The sequence below is a fragment of the Varanus komodoensis genome, unplaced genomic scaffold (genome assembly GCF_004798865.1).
Source record: "Varanus komodoensis strain SLA01 unplaced genomic scaffold, ASM479886v1 scaffold2, whole genome shotgun sequence".
NCBI lineage: Eukaryota > Metazoa > Chordata > Lepidosauria > Squamata > Varanidae > Varanus > Varanus komodoensis.
The window spans coordinates 48265050-48281686 of record NW_025335568.1 but is presented as its reverse complement, the minus strand read 5'-3'; the positions used below and the strand labels follow the sequence as shown (position 1 = coordinate 48281686).

General features: G+C 35.2%; 1 protein-coding gene across 11 annotated transcripts in view; it reads left to right on the top strand.

Moving 5' to 3' along the window:
* PHF14 (PHD finger protein 14) overlaps positions 1-16637 on the top strand; it is a 142272-nt gene that overhangs the window by 77887 nt on the left and 47748 nt on the right. For 10 of the 11 annotated variants that reach the window (XR_006414542.1, XM_044428404.1, XM_044428407.1 and 7 more), the window contains one exon: positions 15631-15748. Coding sequence is in view for 10 of the 11 variants with exons in the window: in XM_044428404.1 (XP_044284339.1) it covers positions 15631-15748 (118 nt within the window). In the remaining variant the exon portion in view is untranslated. Of the gene's footprint in view, positions 1-7334; positions 9247-15630; positions 15749-16637 lie in introns of those variants that run through there. The other variant, XM_044428412.1, reaches the window with a different exon arrangement.

The following is a 16637-nucleotide window of genomic DNA, read 5'->3' as shown; positions in this document are numbered from 1 at the left end:
ACTGGCTGGGGCTGATGGGAGTTGAAGTCCATAACTTCTGGAGGGTACTGGGTTGAGGAAAGCTGCTTCTTAGCATAGCTGTACCTGCTCCAACCTTCCCTGGCAGCCCACTGGTTCCCCATTATCTTTCAGGATTATTAATATTTCCAGGAGAGGCCAAAGCCAGTGTGTGGTTTTGTCTATGTGATAGCCTAGTCTTTTTTTAATTGCCACTGGCATTTCCTCTCATCTTTGCCTGCCTGCCTGCCTGCCTGCTTGCCTGCTACTGTGGATCCTCTTAACATCCCTCCTTTAGCCCAGTGTTTGGCATAAAAGAAATGCTTCAACATGTACATGCTTTTCAATTTTGGTAACTTTCTAGTAACTACCTTTTGCTTGTGTGTTGCTGCAGGGTAAGTCTGCTCATAAAATAATGAGAGTTAATAAGTATAATGATGATTTTAGTGATTTTTTAAAGTTTTATTGAAAGTGTTCATAATTCAGTTTTATGCTTCAGAGATGAAACCAAGCTTTTTTGTACTTTAATATTATCATAATAAGTAACTGTAGTGCATTTAAATGATTGTCAAAATAGTTTCTAATCAACCAGCATGTTTCACTGGATTCAGTAACTATTTACAAAAATTGAATATTTCAGTGTAGGTAATGGTAAATGAACTTTCACCTAAGTAGCCGAGAGTAGCCATTAACCCATTAGAAAACCATCATGTTTATTTCTTTAGAACGATATGTCTCTGATCTTTGTGAGCAATGTTCCTTGAATCAAATCTAGAGCTGAGCTGAATTTCCATCAGTCTTGATTTTCTTTTTTAGAATGTGCATGCTCAGTCAGAAAGAATGTTTTGGCAAGACAGTTAGAAAAATTGCACTTGTGGGGGACGGCGTCCAAGTCTTAGAAACCAATTGCAGTTGGGACAGAGCTGTGGGGGGAAAAACCTCTCAGGGTTTCCACTAAACCAGAAGGGTTCTGCTAAGATTGTTAGCTGTTTTTGGGACATACTTAGGGAAAGCTTCTGCACCCTATGAGCTAATGATTAAGCAAGCTGCATTTTCTTTTATATTTCATTTGTAAGTTTTCTCCCAACTGATGTGAGTGTAGTTATAAGTGCAAGTGAAACTAGAACAAGGTTCTTATGAGTCTCACGGGTTCAGGGGAAGGCTTACAGAGAACAGGGTAAGAACTCCACCTAGGCTTTAGATCACCACCAGTGAGGAACATCATTAGACAATCCTGTGTTGCATAACTGTCCTAAAATATGAAAAATTAATAGGATGATTAATTAATTACCTCATTTAAAACCAGTTTGACAGACCTACTAAGCAGGACTACTTCTACCTGGCCCGAATCATGCCTAAGCTTCTATGTCCACATGAGAGCTGAGTATCATCAAGATATTGGATGATCTTCCTCAGCAGTTTCATGTAGTTGCTAAGGAGCCAAGAGAACAAGATGGAACTCTGTAAGCTGTAGAGTTAAATAATAGTACCTCAGTAATATTGTTTGAAATCCGCTTTCCAGGACATGCCAGGGCTGCCATAACACAATGCCCACATTGCAAACAATCCAGCAGTCCAGAAAGATAACATAGCTGAAGGTATCTAAAGAATCTGAGAAGTCTAGGAAACCAACAGGTCCACATTTACCCCCATTACCAGTTCAGTTCCAGTTCAGTTCCATTACCAGTTAACATTATTCATGTTAAGAATAATGTCATCTCTCTTGTTTAATCATGGTGGTTTCTGCTATAGATATCAGGGTAAATTTTCTTAATATAGAACTATTTGACAGATTGTGTCACATTGCTTTACATGTTTGTATTTAGAGACCAAGATGCAGAGAAGATGTTCACATATACCCTTTTTTTTGGACTTATTTTCATCCTTTCCAGTTCTGGATACTTGATCAAAGTTTGTGGGTCATATACATCTTTTAATAGTGCATGCTTATAAAAATAGAATGAGCTAGCAAATTGTGTTCAGTATACATATAATTTGATCAAATACGTTCTGACAAACATTGTAGGGAGAGGGGGAAAAACAAATAAGCACGAGATTACCTCTCAGTGTAACAAAGGTACCACAGTGGAAGCAGCTATTGAGTGTTCAATAGGAGCAGAAAAACAGACAGACCGATGTGAAAAAAGATCTGTTCTAATAAAAATATTTCTCGGGAAATACTTACATGGCTGTTGGTCTCCATATGTGACAGATGACAATATAGTAGAAAAGCTACAGACCACCAGAAGTCAGAGATCCCATGTGGGAGCTGTCAGAAATTGATCTCAGCAATTCTAAAAATGAGAAAAAGGCATTTCCATGACAAAAATTATACAGCGAAGGAAAGGGAGCCTGACACTTGTCAGGATAAATTTCCACCATCCCCATTGCTGCATGTTATTGATGGAAATGTCAGAGAAGGGTTTTTCCCTTTTTGCAGAAGACCAACATTGGATTAACTAGTGATCTTAAAGTATTAAAATTTTAAATATATAAACACTGATAGTAGCAGTTGCAGAAGATGACTTTAGGTCAGAATGTGAAGTAAAGAACTCCCTCAGTCCATCAGCCAAGAGAAAACTCTTCCAAACAAGTTTGAAAAACTGTACAAATTACTTCAAAATATATACAGAACCAAAACAAAGCCTAAATTAGAGGAGGGGTTCATTTTATTGCAGATACATTGTGAGTAGGTTCACTGTAAATGATTCTTCACAGCCTCTCATACCACAAACACACAGTCAGATGGTAGTCGTCCTATTGATTGGAAATGTGTATACTCTTGGCTAAGGAATACTATTAGCTGAATTTTGTTTACTTTTATGGGAACATCTGCCTGGTATACCAGTAATTTAAACTGGTAATTGAAACTAGAGAATGCATACTTTCTTATCAGAGTCTAAAGTAACTGGATATTAGATCTCTAAGCCCAGCAGACTTTCATCATGTCTTTCTTCCATAACCCTTTATCATACCACATGACTAACTGCTTTTGAAAAAGAGGGGAATTTTTATTTATTTATTAAATTTATAAACCACCTTTTTCTTTGTTAAAGGACTCAAAGTAGCTTACATAGTTCTCCTCCTGCTTTCAGTCCTATCCCCACAACAAAAACTCTGGGAGGTAGGTTAGGTTGAATCTGTGACTGGCCCAAAGTCACCCAGCTGGCTCCATGGCTGAGTAGGGACTAGAACCCAGATCTCCTGAATCCCAGACCTGCACTCTTAACTACTATACCACACAGGATCTCATTATAATGTAGTAGTAGTAGTAGTGAGGAGGAGGAGGAACGGGTAAATACAGATTTTAGAATGAAATGTGATTATAAAGAAAGTAAAAGATGGATGATGGATAGAAATACATTACATATAGGGATATAGTAGATAAAATGGAGAATGAGTTAAAGGAAGTTTGGGAAAATAATGATAGGGAGGGCAGCTACTTGAAATAGGGACAAGAATGAGAAAAAGTGTAATATAACAAGATAAATTAGGAATATTTTATATTTTTCTAAGTTATATACAGGTGGAGAATTATCATTAGATGAAGTTAGATCATATATAGAAAAAAACTGAGAAACAAGTGCAACAGATGGATATAGCCCTAATGGCATCCCTTCTAATGGGTAAATGAAGTGGAGATTTAAGAATTTTCTGAAAATCTAGGATGCCTATCACAAACATCAATGTTATTTTGGGAAAAGAATAAGAGATTTTCTTGTAGTTGTCGTAATGGCTTCATTTTATCACTTCAGAAAAACAAATCATGGATCTCGTTAGTTCATGGTGGAGATGTATTATGTGAACAGAATACAATCTTATCACAGCTATAGGTAAACAAACACAATAGTAATTTTTAGGGTCCATTCTGTATGATAAGAAACTTTGACGCATTAGTTGGCATTAAATATACGGCCAATCTCATGTATACTACTAGTGCAATTCTCCTTTACACAGTAAATATTAATTCAGACAGTTGTCTTCTGCTACAAATGTTCCTTTTCATTTTGTGTATGCATGATAGAAAATAACTACATCAAACAGAAGGGCAAAGTGGAGCGTCTCAGCACAGATAATGTATGCATTTCTACTGCTACAGTACCCTTGCCTGGAAATACTATATTATTCACCCTTGCAGTCCTAATCTGATAATCATGTCCATGATACTAGAACTCTCTGGAGATTAATTGTAGGAAGTTTCTAATGTGCGAACTGCCAGAAGCTGTAAATATTCTTTCTTCTTCACGGCTCCATTACTATAAGAGTCATCTTAGCTGAACGGCATGGTAAATTTTTTTAAATAAAGCAGTTGTTATAAAAGGCTCAGTGACTATGCATTCTAGGCTTTTTAATCAGCACATCATATGGAGGGGAAAGACTGCAAAGTGAGGCTATTTCAAGCATCAAAACCTCATGGTATTTCTTTATTTATTGGTGCTATAATTCTCATGTTTAAATCAATGTTCAGTAAAATCCTAAAACAAAAAGTAACAGTTCTCAAAATCCCCCAAATTACTGTATCAACTAGATGCCTGAATAATAACTTAAACACTCTTATAGCCAAAATAGAAAACATACGTTCTAGAACGTATGAATTAGTAAGGTAGGCAAGAATGAAGGAAAGGATCTTAGAAAGCTCATAACAGGATAAAATTGAATCTATTTCACTTGTAGAGTTGTATGTTTTGTACATTGCATATGTAAACTTGTGTTCCTGTGATGTAATTATCTTTGCGAAATGATTTAAAGCTGTTACTGCTTGCTTAAACATTTTCTACTCACTAGTGTTTCTTTGGTAGCATACTTCCATTTTGCTATTCTTACATAATCTGATATAATAAAAATCAGGCCAAAAGGCTTTTATTGTCAAATGGCTTCATTCTTATAATCTGGTACTTTAGCGAAGAAGTACTGATTTTTCCTTGTTTTCATTTATTCCATTTTAAAAAGAGTAAATTGTGCCTTTATCCAGATGCGGATCTTAGGGTGGCATGCATTTTTTAAAAAAATCCAGATACATAATAGCACATGAGGACTATTTTTTTTAAAAAAATTACCAGCTGAAAGAGAAAAGAAATACAATGTATTGAAGGTATTCCAAACTGAAGGTGCCACCATGAAAAAGAAGTATAATGTTCATCTCCTACAGATGGAACTTGGGGGTGTAACCTCATCTTGATAATCTTAATAGCCTGGCAGGTTTGTATGCAAGGAGGAACTCTATCAGATATTTAGGTCCAGGCATTTTGGGTAAGGATAGGCAACTTGTTGTCTGCTAGATGTTTTGAACTACAACACATCTAGAAGGTGCCTACCCCAGCTGAGGGCTTTAATTGGGATGGGAATCAAATACCACCCTGAGACACTGTGAAGGGCAGGATATAAAAGCTTTAAATAAAATAAATAAGCAAGCAGCTAATGTTATTCCATCAGAAGCACTAAGGAACCACATGGATAAACCAGTCACAATTCTGTCAACGGAACTCCACATTAGCTGCAGTTTCCAAAATGTTTTCAAGGACAGTTTTTCTGTTTAACTAATAAATTGCAATCAGTAATTTAATTCAACTAGAATCCAGTGGGGCTAATCCACTGAACTTGACTGCAGTCAGTAAGGGAACAGTTAATACATTAATGTTTGCCTCCTGTGCTCATTTTCATTGAAAGGAGATGCAGGAGGACTGTAAATGCTCTCTGTACATAGAATCAGAGAGGTAGCTTATGAATGGAAATATGCATAACAGTAAACAAACATGGCTTTCTTTATGTCTAAAAGAAATCAGTCAATCAGTAACCTATTTTAAATGACTGATGGCTTATTGGCATTTATGTCTCATCAGGTTACTCCACATTGTCAGTGTCAAAATTCACATGATAGTATCAGGGATCTTGGTTGTGACAGAATGTGCAAAAAGGAAATCTTAAAAATCAAACAGTGTTGTACATGCCAAGCTGAATTTATTCTATTTGTATTCACAAATTTATTCAGAATGAATAATACCTTTTTGTGGATTTTGATGGCATAAATCAAGGACTAAATATCAAATAAATGCACCTACAAACTGTGTTCACACTTTGGCAACTTTGTGAGTTAAAGAAGAAAAGTTGTACTACTGAGAAAGATCTCACAGTTCTGTATGTTCAGTTGGTTCTTTAATCAATTTACTTTCACTGTAAATATGCACTAATTGTTCTCTTTGGTCATTGTTCCATTTAAAAAAAACACCTTTCTTATATGTTTCTTGGCTATGGAATACCAGCATACAACCATTCCCTACTGGCCTTTATTTTGTAACATTTCATAATTAGTCCCTTCTTAATAAGTAGAAGACTCAGTCTTTAGTGCATGTGATTAGGAGTCCTTTCATATGTCATCTTTCCAAGGGAGAGATAAAATGAATTCAACTGATTTGCCTATGCTATTATCCATTGAAACCTATGGCAATATCATTCAAGTTTTCTTTTACTCTAAAGTATGCTATCCACACTCTTCAGATTCCTGCCTTGAGTCTTGCTAGGTCAAAAATAAAATATGTAAGTGCCTTTTATTTTCCTTTTGTTAGAAATTTCTGCATTAAAGCACCAGATGCAACTATCACAGCATGAATGCACAGTTCAACACCGTGTTGGTTTTTTCCTCTCAAAATCTAATCAGAGTTCTTGTACGTTTTCCAAATGTTTTCCTGCAGTGGTTGAATTAAGATTTAAATAATAATAAAAAACCTTAATGGAATTAAGTGAAAATAAAATAATTGGCATATGCAGTTTCTGACATATAAAAGCTGCACATTAAAATTACCACCAACGCAACATGTTCTGTCTTTTAGTTATGCAGTCTTAATAGATCAAAACCCAAAAAATTCACTCATCAGAAGCTATCAGTGATATTTTAAATGTTTTAAAACGATTGCTTCCTAACAATGTCAGACAGTTTCCACTCTCCTTGATTGGTCACCTGAAGTAAATCATCTATATCCTCCCATATAGTTAAGAAGTCTAATTAAGAGAAGCCTAGTCTCTTTGTATCATCGTGTCTGTTTTAAATGAAAACTTTTATAGCCAAAAGGTCACCACTCTCCATTTTCCACACATAAATGGCAGTTTCTCTTTTTCTTCTCTTTCTCTTTTTTGTTTCTTTTTAAGCACAGCGAATGAGGAAAAAATGGATGATACTTAACAGCTAATTCACTTCCATATTCACTTGGAAATGTAGCACTAATCCTAAATTGTCTCTTTTCAGTCTGATTCTGCTATGATGTTGAAATGTTTCATAAGTCAATAGAACTGCTAAGAATGGTAAATGTTAATCTTTTTTTTCTTATCACTTTACTGTGTAGATACCCTTCATGAGACACTACTCTGCCACAACTCATCCTCGGACGCAGTCCTGGAAACCACTTTTATAAATGTGCTTTTAAGCTGTGGATAAGACTTTCAATAGGACCCAAACTAAAGGAAAACAGTATTATCTTTACAGTATTCCTAGTTATGACAAAAACTTGAGTTTGCTCGCCAGGCCTTGTAGAACGTAACCAATTGGTATGTTCCTTATACCGACAAGGCAGTTAATTTACTTGAATTTTTTTTTCTTTGCACTAATCAGGCACATTTGATATGTGCATTGCTGGAAAATACTGGATAAATGTCTTGTCTGAATTGTTCTATTAAGTAATTTTGTCTCCCATTGCAATTTCTTGGCAAATGATGATGTACAGCAATTGGACTCGCTGAAGAGTGACAGGAGCCTATGGGAATTAAATAGTTTATGTGATGTTATTGAATGGGAAAAGCAATGCTTTGTCATTTGTTGGATGCTTTATTTTCTGTGCCTCTTTATAAGCAAATTCATATATAAGATGTGATTAGGAGCTACATGTAAAAGGCTTGATTTCTGTAAAAATGTTCAGTACAGTGGCAATCAGATATCTGTAAAACATTTCACATATTCATTATGGAATAACAGTTTTGCTATAGAAGAATTGATTTCATGGTTATTAGCATTCTATCTTAAAGATTCATTGAGTGAACACAAGTTTACATTTGTCTCTGATTATGTTGTGACAGAGGAAAACCCATATCTTGTGAGGTTGTCTCATTGGCGCTGTGCAAGCTGGATAGTAGTGTTTCCTTCCAAATCTGTAACAATTCTAATATTCTGGCCAGAAAGCTGGTTAAGTAGTATTACCAAACAAAAAATGCACGTTAGCATTCTGTGTTTCAGCATAAGATTTGTATATTTTTCAAATAATTCACTTGACAGCTAAAGTATATTAAATACTTAATTTGGTCCTTGTTTCAAAGAAGGTGTTTGTGCATATGTATCTGTAACATTAAAATATATGTGTTGCGATCCAACAAAGACAGGAATTCATGGGGAGAGAACCCTTAAGTTCCTTTGAAGTATTCATTGGATCTGCTCTTATTGGTGAAGAGACAAGCTATCTTTTAAACTGAAAGATAGTTTGGTTCTTCTGCAGTACAAGAAATGTCAAAAAAAAATCTGTCTTTGGACAGGTTTTCTTATGTGCACTTATTTTGTTGGATCACAGCCATGGTATTAGAAATTGTTAGTATATGTTAATAAGGAGATTTTGAGGGCATTTTACAAGGTATATATTTCCTGGTAAAATCTATTTTATAACCAAAATATAGACATGGAAGATAGAATAATAAGAGGATGTGTAAAATAACAGGAAATTATAAATTAGTGTATTCTCATGGCTAGAGGCTGTATAATTTCTGGATATGTCCAATAAACTTACTTGATAACATCATTACACTGTTTGAAATAAACGTTTTGTCAAGATATGCTATTAAGATGGGTTCAGGATTTAAATATGCATATTAAGATTAGCTAAAAAGAGGCTAGTTGCCTCAAAGAATTGCCTATGATTGGAAAGAAATATTGGTATAAATTATCCTATGTTTGAATGTTATACTTATTTAAGAAATGCGTGTTCTTTACATGTTTGCTTGTGTAAAAGTTTCAAAAAACTTCTTTTTAAAAGAAGTAATATACTCCCCATAATGTTATACTCTATGCAAGTAGAGTTTAAATAGTATATATTCCTTTGTAATATAATGTTCTAAATAAATAACTGGATAGTAATCAATAATCATTAGTTCCTTAACATTGTTTTTAAAACTATATTTATCATGAAAAGCAAATGTGTTTTGAGTTGTATGCCTCAGTCTAGCAATCACATTCAAGCTGCAGTGTTTTCAAAATATATCTAAAGTTTACATGCCTATGCTGGTTTGGTGTATTTTATTGTACATTCTCTGGAGCAGTTCTGCAGAAAAACTGTTCATCCATTGTCATCATGGGTTTCTCCAGACACCCGCCAAGTGATTACTGTGTTTTCTCTTGCTGTAGACAGAGGTTATCCACCAGTTGGTGGCCCTGGAAAATAATGTTATTCAACAGCCTAAATGGGTCAGGCATTCTGGAATTTATGTCTACCTTATAGCAATACATTTGTTTATTGTGTTGCATGTTTATTATTTCTGTCATAACCTCTTGGTCTGGGTACTGAGGGTGTTGAGCCAGATTCATTTTGCAGGGAAGTAGGAGTTGTGGAACCTTGCTTCCCATAAGCCATCTTGGAGAGGGGTCACAAAGGCTATAGCACAGTGCAGAGGCTGGCTGACCAGGCACACACTTAGATGACAAGCGAGGCCCACTTAATTGGTGCATGTTGCAGTAGAACCAAGGCCACACCCCCAGTATCACCCCAGGAGGTAGGCAGAATTGAATGACAGTCTGCTGCTGATTGGAACTTGGTCCTGTGCCACTCCAAAACCATGTAAACTAGAGTTAATAAAGGTCCTAGCCAGTTTTAACTCAGATCCCAGCTATCTAGTTAATGCTTGCTCTATCTTATTCCCCAACAGGCCATGTGGTTGCAGTTATTTCCTCTTAAAACAAAATTGAATTTGTTGATATACTAATAAGACCTTTAAAAAGCACTATTGAACTATGTTGAGATATAGTAATATGCTTGGATTTCACACCAGAGTTCTGTCCATTATAGTGGCAATCTGACCTGTGTCATTACTGGTACTTTGAACTTAATTAGGTCATAGTGGGCCTGTGGAGTAGCTTGTTACTGGATGGGCATAGGCTTTAAAAATGCTGCATTTGCAAATATTAAAATACCATGGTAGATTGGAGAGGTCTTATCAGGACATGTTTAAAATTGAAGAACTGGTCTAGAAATGATCAACCTAAGAGAGGACACTTGTTTAATGACTGAATTAATCTTCTGTATCAAAATAGCAACAGTGGAGTAGTTTTACATAAGATATAAATTATGTATTTCTAGTTTATATCTCAATACCAGCTTTTGACCTGAACCAAAAAGGTCAAAAGCAGAAAAAAATAGTCCCACCTTTATCATTGCACTGTAGTTTATACTATTTTTACGGATACATGGAGATGTGGGGTTTGTGAAATGAAATGATACCCCTTTTGGGTTCTGCTGCCTAAAGGATCTACTTCTTGTTACTTATTTTAGGAGAGTCCTTGCCCATAATCTTTATGGTGGCACAAAATCCTGAATTGGGTCAACTGGGACTGTTAAAGGATTCCCAGGTTTGTACAAGGCACTAATGTGTTGTTCCATTATGGTGGCAGTGTTGTATATCTTAATTATATTATAAGCCCCATTGAGTGCCATTTTCTTCATTAAAAAAGTGGATTACAATCAAATAATTCTGATATATCTGTAATATAGCACTCCCATATGTATTCAGCATTTATTTAGTCATACTTTTTGTGGATCATTCACTGGTCTTAGTTACAGCATTTTTACACTGCTCTTCAGCCAATAAACACTCCCAGAGTAGCTTGCAAAAATAATCAGAAAGTTCCTTTCTTTAGGCCTACAGTCTAAAAGACACAACACAAAAGGGAAAAGGAATGTGACGAAGGAGTGGGGGAAAGTGAAACTCAGCACCAGTTTTTAGTTTCAAAGTCCTTACAAGTATTCTTTCTAGCAGGAAGGGCAAAACAAGTTCCCTGTAGCTGATCCTTCTCTGGCGTGTGTTTGGGGTTTTGTTGTGATATGTTTTTCCTGGGAGGTGGAGGGTGCAGCCCTTGGTGTTCTGGCTGATGGATGAGTCTGCAGTTCCAGAAAACTTAGCTGGAGCTGTTTGTGCACAACGTACAAAGAATATATACATAAGAGAAAAGGGTGTGGTGTGGTTTGGTTTGCTGTTTCCAAAGCAATATTTGTGAAGTTGTCTTTAGAAAGTAACTTAATAATAAAGACTTTTAAAGCAACTATTTTATTAATGTAAATATAAATCGTTACAGTGACTTACAAATACACAAACTATCAGCACATTTTTCATCAACAACTTGGTTAAACAACCCCAGGTCTTTCTTCTCCCCCCACCCCCACCACCTCGTTCATTCTGAGACTTCTGCAGGCCAACTGATAAGACTTCCTCCTGTGCAGGTTGGCGCAATGTAATGAAATTGGACGTTCGTGCTAGGCCTTGTAAATAGAATGAGATTGACCCTCGGCCATTATCTCATTTATCTTATTTACATTGTAAAATCAGGATCTTCAGTATTGATTAAAGCATAATTAACTAATTATGAACAGGAAAATACAGAGTTATGTAGAGTTTGAACACAGCAAGCTGAACTACTGAAAGATTTCCAAGGGCATGAGCAGATGGAGATCACTTTATTAAAGAACAAACCAGACGTGTTTCAGGTATGGAAGTATCTAATCAACTTCTCTTGCTGTGCCAAGATACTTGACCTTAATTCTGTATTTTCATTGTGAAAAAAAATTGTAAGCTCCAATATTTTTAATATATATATTTAACTTCCCATTCTGGTTGTGACAAAAATAGCCAAGATTTCTCAGCATTTTTCCTTTCTTTTTTTATTTGCCATTTAAAACTAGAACTATACTTTGTTGGTTAACTTGGCCTGGATGGAAGATTTAATTTTGATTTGTAGTGGTATGGTATGTTCCTATGTTAACTGTCACTCAGCCACATACGGGCTCAGTTCACATTCAGTGACCTGAGTCTTTATCTTTTTATCGTACCTAAATCATGTGCCTTTCATCCATGATGCAGTTAGTGTTAAATACAAACTAGGAATTTTGGATTTCTCTTCCCTGGCAAGCCAAAGAAAGAACCCACAATTTGATTCTGTATTCTTTGATTTATCAGTGGAGAAAGAAGCAGGAATTCCTAATTAGCAAGTAATGCCAAAAAATTCCCAGGCAGTAGATCTGCTTAGCTATTCCTGTTTGCAGCAGGAACAATTGCATGCTACCTTACACATGATAATCCAGATATATCTGTGTTATCTTTATATTGGAACTGAGCTATTTTGTTTTAATTTTTGAACTTTTTTTGGAATTGTATGAATTTATTCTTCATTTTTTATGACAAGAAACACAGCTTAAATTTAGCAGCCTGATTTTAGCACTTACTTTTATTAGCAAATGTGCTTTGGATAAGGAATGCCACTTGCTCAATCAGTCTAGTTTCAGTATCGGAAACAGGTTATCCTGCCTAACCTTGTGGTGAACATGATCAGAGAAGGATTTGAACTTATCTGCGAGAAACAAAATTGCCTAGTTTAGACATTTATGATCAGAACCTTTGGTGTGCATTCCCCTCAGCCATGTAGGTCATGTCATGACATAGAGTTACTACAGTTGTCATTTGTACACGTCTTCATCCAACAAGCAGGATGACACCTTTTTTTTAACTTGCTGTATTGGTTGTTTCAACCACAAAGATCCAGTAATAGCAGAAAAGGTAGGGTATCTCTAAATGAAATCCAGAAGTATGACACCCAATTTCTCCTAGTTTTAGCTGAATAGAGCTGCCCCTCCAGTCTAGAGCCTTCAAAACAATAATTAACACAGTGTGGCCTCTCTGATCCTATGTAAAGCAAACACTATCAATTGCATAAATGATTGACATGGCTTGTTTTAGAGCACAGTTATTGTGAGATGGTGGAAAGGGGATTAATTCATACACTGACTTTATATTCCCTCTAACAATTAGTGCTGGACAATGTAGAAGCTCAGAGTGGCTTGGGGAATAGGTTTAATCTTTTGATAAATACTGTGATTTCTGTCTACAAAAAAGTTTCTGATTCTGATATATACTAGAAATTAAATTGCATTATTCCAGTATTAGAAGTCCTGTTTTACGGCATAGAAGGGAGTAGGTGGAAGGAGCATGAAGGCACAACATTTATGGTTTATTAGACTGCAGTGGTTAAGTGTGAACCACACCTATGAAGGCTGAAGGTAGTATGATAGAGACATTATTTTGAGGACAAAGGGTTTCAGTGTGTTTGGGGGGCTTCAAAAACTGGTCTGACCAGAGACAGTGAGAAAAGAAAATATGCATTTTCACTACATTGGGGTCCAGGTGTGTGTGGGGGGATAACATTCCTGGTATCTGTTCCCAATCTCTTTATCTCTACTTGCTTTTTGTTTGCTTTAAATGTGTTCTACAGCTTATAAAAAGGAGCAAGTTGGCACTACATTGGGAAATACAAAAATGGAACCTGAAAACAGACTAATAATTTTAATAAGTTGAAAAACTGGCTTCAGTGGTTTTGAAATCTTCAACTTGATATAGATCAAGTATCCTGAGATTTTTGATTCAGAAATTTCCTGAAGACTATTAAGCTAAGAATGCATTTGATTTATAAGTGCCTTTTCAAAGCTTGATTATATGCAGTGATTCATTTTCCTACATTGTTCTGTACTTTTGCATGTACTGTTGAAATAATGTAGATTACTTTGAATATTGATTATTTTGAATGTAAAATCATTTTCCATCTTCCCTTTTACATATTACCTGTATTGTGAAATGTAGTTATATATGTAAATTTCTATTTATTTAAAATATTTTAAAATTGTCTCTCTTTCTATCATGGTATCAAAAGCAGCTTTGTATTGACAATTAAGACTGCAAATATATAATTTTTCTCCAGCATTTCTGGACTAACTTTTTAAGGAAGGGGAATTTCTGTGCTATAAAAGGAATGTTTTTTAGGGTTTTCATTCTGATGTGTAGGGTTTTATTCCTATGTGTAGGGTTTTCATTCCTATGCCTGGCACCTTTATGATGGCATCAGAACCCACAAAAACTGAAAACATTTTGTTTTATGTTGTGCAATTGCACCATGACCCTTAGTAGATCTCCTCCTCCAAGATTTGGGTGGGTTCCTTTGTTTAGAGCTAAGGAAAACATTCATGTGGGCTAATCACACTTTGGGATTATGTTATCCTCTGTAGTATGTTCCACTTTTGAGTTATACATGGCACTTTTTCTTTAGAATGGTACCTCTAATGAATAATTACAGCTTTCTCATAACCAGAATGTATACACAGGAAAAAAAAAACCCATCAGCTTAAAAACAAAAACAAGGACCTGCTGACAGTTTAGAATTATGTACTTACTGATCACAGTTACATTATGGCAGCTGTCCCATATACCCACTTGGTCAAAAATCTTTAGAATTATTCTCACTAAGGATAAGCAAATGTTTCTCTTAGTGTTTTTTGCTTCAGAAGCAAATACTTTTTCAGCAGCAACCCCTCCCCCCCAATGCTGAGTTATGCTGTTAACGATTATTTGCAAACACTGTCTCTCACATTTTGCTTTTCATAATATAAAATGGTAAAAATCAGTGTATAAATGCAATTTTAAATGCATCTGTGGTAATGGTATAAAAGCAAATCCACATTTAGAACCTTTTGACTTACAGCATTAAGCTAGTTTGCTCTGATATTTCCTTAGATGAAGAAACCTATTTTGAAAATTCATGTTCATTAATTAATAAAAACACATATGCAAATATGTTCTTAAAAGCACAGGAAATACTTCTTTGGATGTAGTGCCCACATCTGCAGCAAGAATATCTAGGACAGATGCATTTGGCTTTCTGTTTGTAGAATTTATATGTAAAATATGAAATATTTAAAAGCCTAAAAACTGACATTTTTAAGACTGCAAATTATGGGTTGAAGCCATACTTGGTCATATTTAGAAAAGATCCATTGAAATCAATTTTGTGATGACTCATTTAATCCCCGTTGTTAGCAATAGTTCAGTTCCATATATAACTAGGTATGGATATTTCTGCCAACACATCTGTAAAAGTTCAGATATTATAGACTGGTTGGTTTGAAACTTGATTTGTTACAAGTACCTGTGCCTTTATCCAAAACCCTGTGTGTGCTGCCCTATATATTAATTGATCTGACAACCAGCTTTGTTCAGTAGCCTGTGTGCTTTATTTAAAATAATTTTAAAAGACTGTACCACCACAATGCAATTGATATTTTACACAAACTTGTACAAAATGTGATGTTATAGTCAAATTAATATTTAGATTGACAGACGGATAAGATAGATCTTCCAGTCGGCTGTGTACTCATGGCCACAATTGCACACATGAAGCTCTCCTGTCTGCTGAAACTAATATTTTGGCTACCAGTAATAACCTTAATATAAACTAAAGTTCTTGAGTTCATGCATTCAGTTGTGTTGATATTTCTGCTTACCCTTGCAATATAGATTTTCTATATAGCTTTGATGCTGGATATTAAAGAAATGCATCTGTTTCTAATGTAGGTGTGATGAATGTCGGCTCTGCTATCATTTTGGTTGTTTGGACCCTCCCTTGAAAAAGTCTCCCAAACAGACGGGCTATGGGTGGATTTGCCAAGAGTGTGATTCTACGTCTTCCAAAGTAAGTTAATAAGTTCATGTGAGAATGCAGACAAACTGAGTGTGTTAGAAATATTTTACAGCGGCTCACCTTGATGGGGGGAGTTAAATAAAACAATTGGTTTTATTATATTGCCAATATTCTGTTGCATTTTATTAGTAGGAAGCCACACAGTTTATTGGTTTTGCAAAGCATAGTTTAATATTCCTGAAAATACTTCCTTGATGCATTTTGCTAGCTCAACGTTATTCAGAAAGTTCTGCTGTGTTCTGATATTTTTAAACTTTGCCATTACACTTTTTAAAAAGTCTGATGGAGAAAGTATGGAATATGCTTTGAATCAGATTATATATAAAGTCATTTTGATATAATAACCCTACATTTTATTAGTATCTTTTGTACTAATCTATAGAGGAATTTGAAGAAACAGTGGAAATTTCATTGAGAAAATATTATGAATATCCTGTATTATTGCTGACTATACTTGAGAACTTTTCATACATGTATTTATTTGTAAAGGTTAGACAGCCTAGTCTTCATATATATCTATTGTGTTATTAAAATGATCTAGGTGCTGAAAGATTTCACCAAAATGTTTACTGATGTATTTTTAACTGTGTTTAAATCAGTAGCTATAGAAAACCTACAAGGCAAAATATGGTTTTAAGCTTCTAATTAGTAATCAAATTATTCTTCCTAAAAAAGATACAGTTTTGGCATAGAATAATGAAGAGCTACTGTCCATTGCTACTGGAACTTCTGAGTCTTTTAAACAACACTTAAAGTGTTCAGTCTTTGGGTGAATTAAAATGGATGCAGAATTCCAAGAAGACCTTTAAACTAAAATGGCTTCTGTATAGGATGGATTAAAATGGTCTATTAGTCTTTGAGAAGTTAATGCCAACAGCAG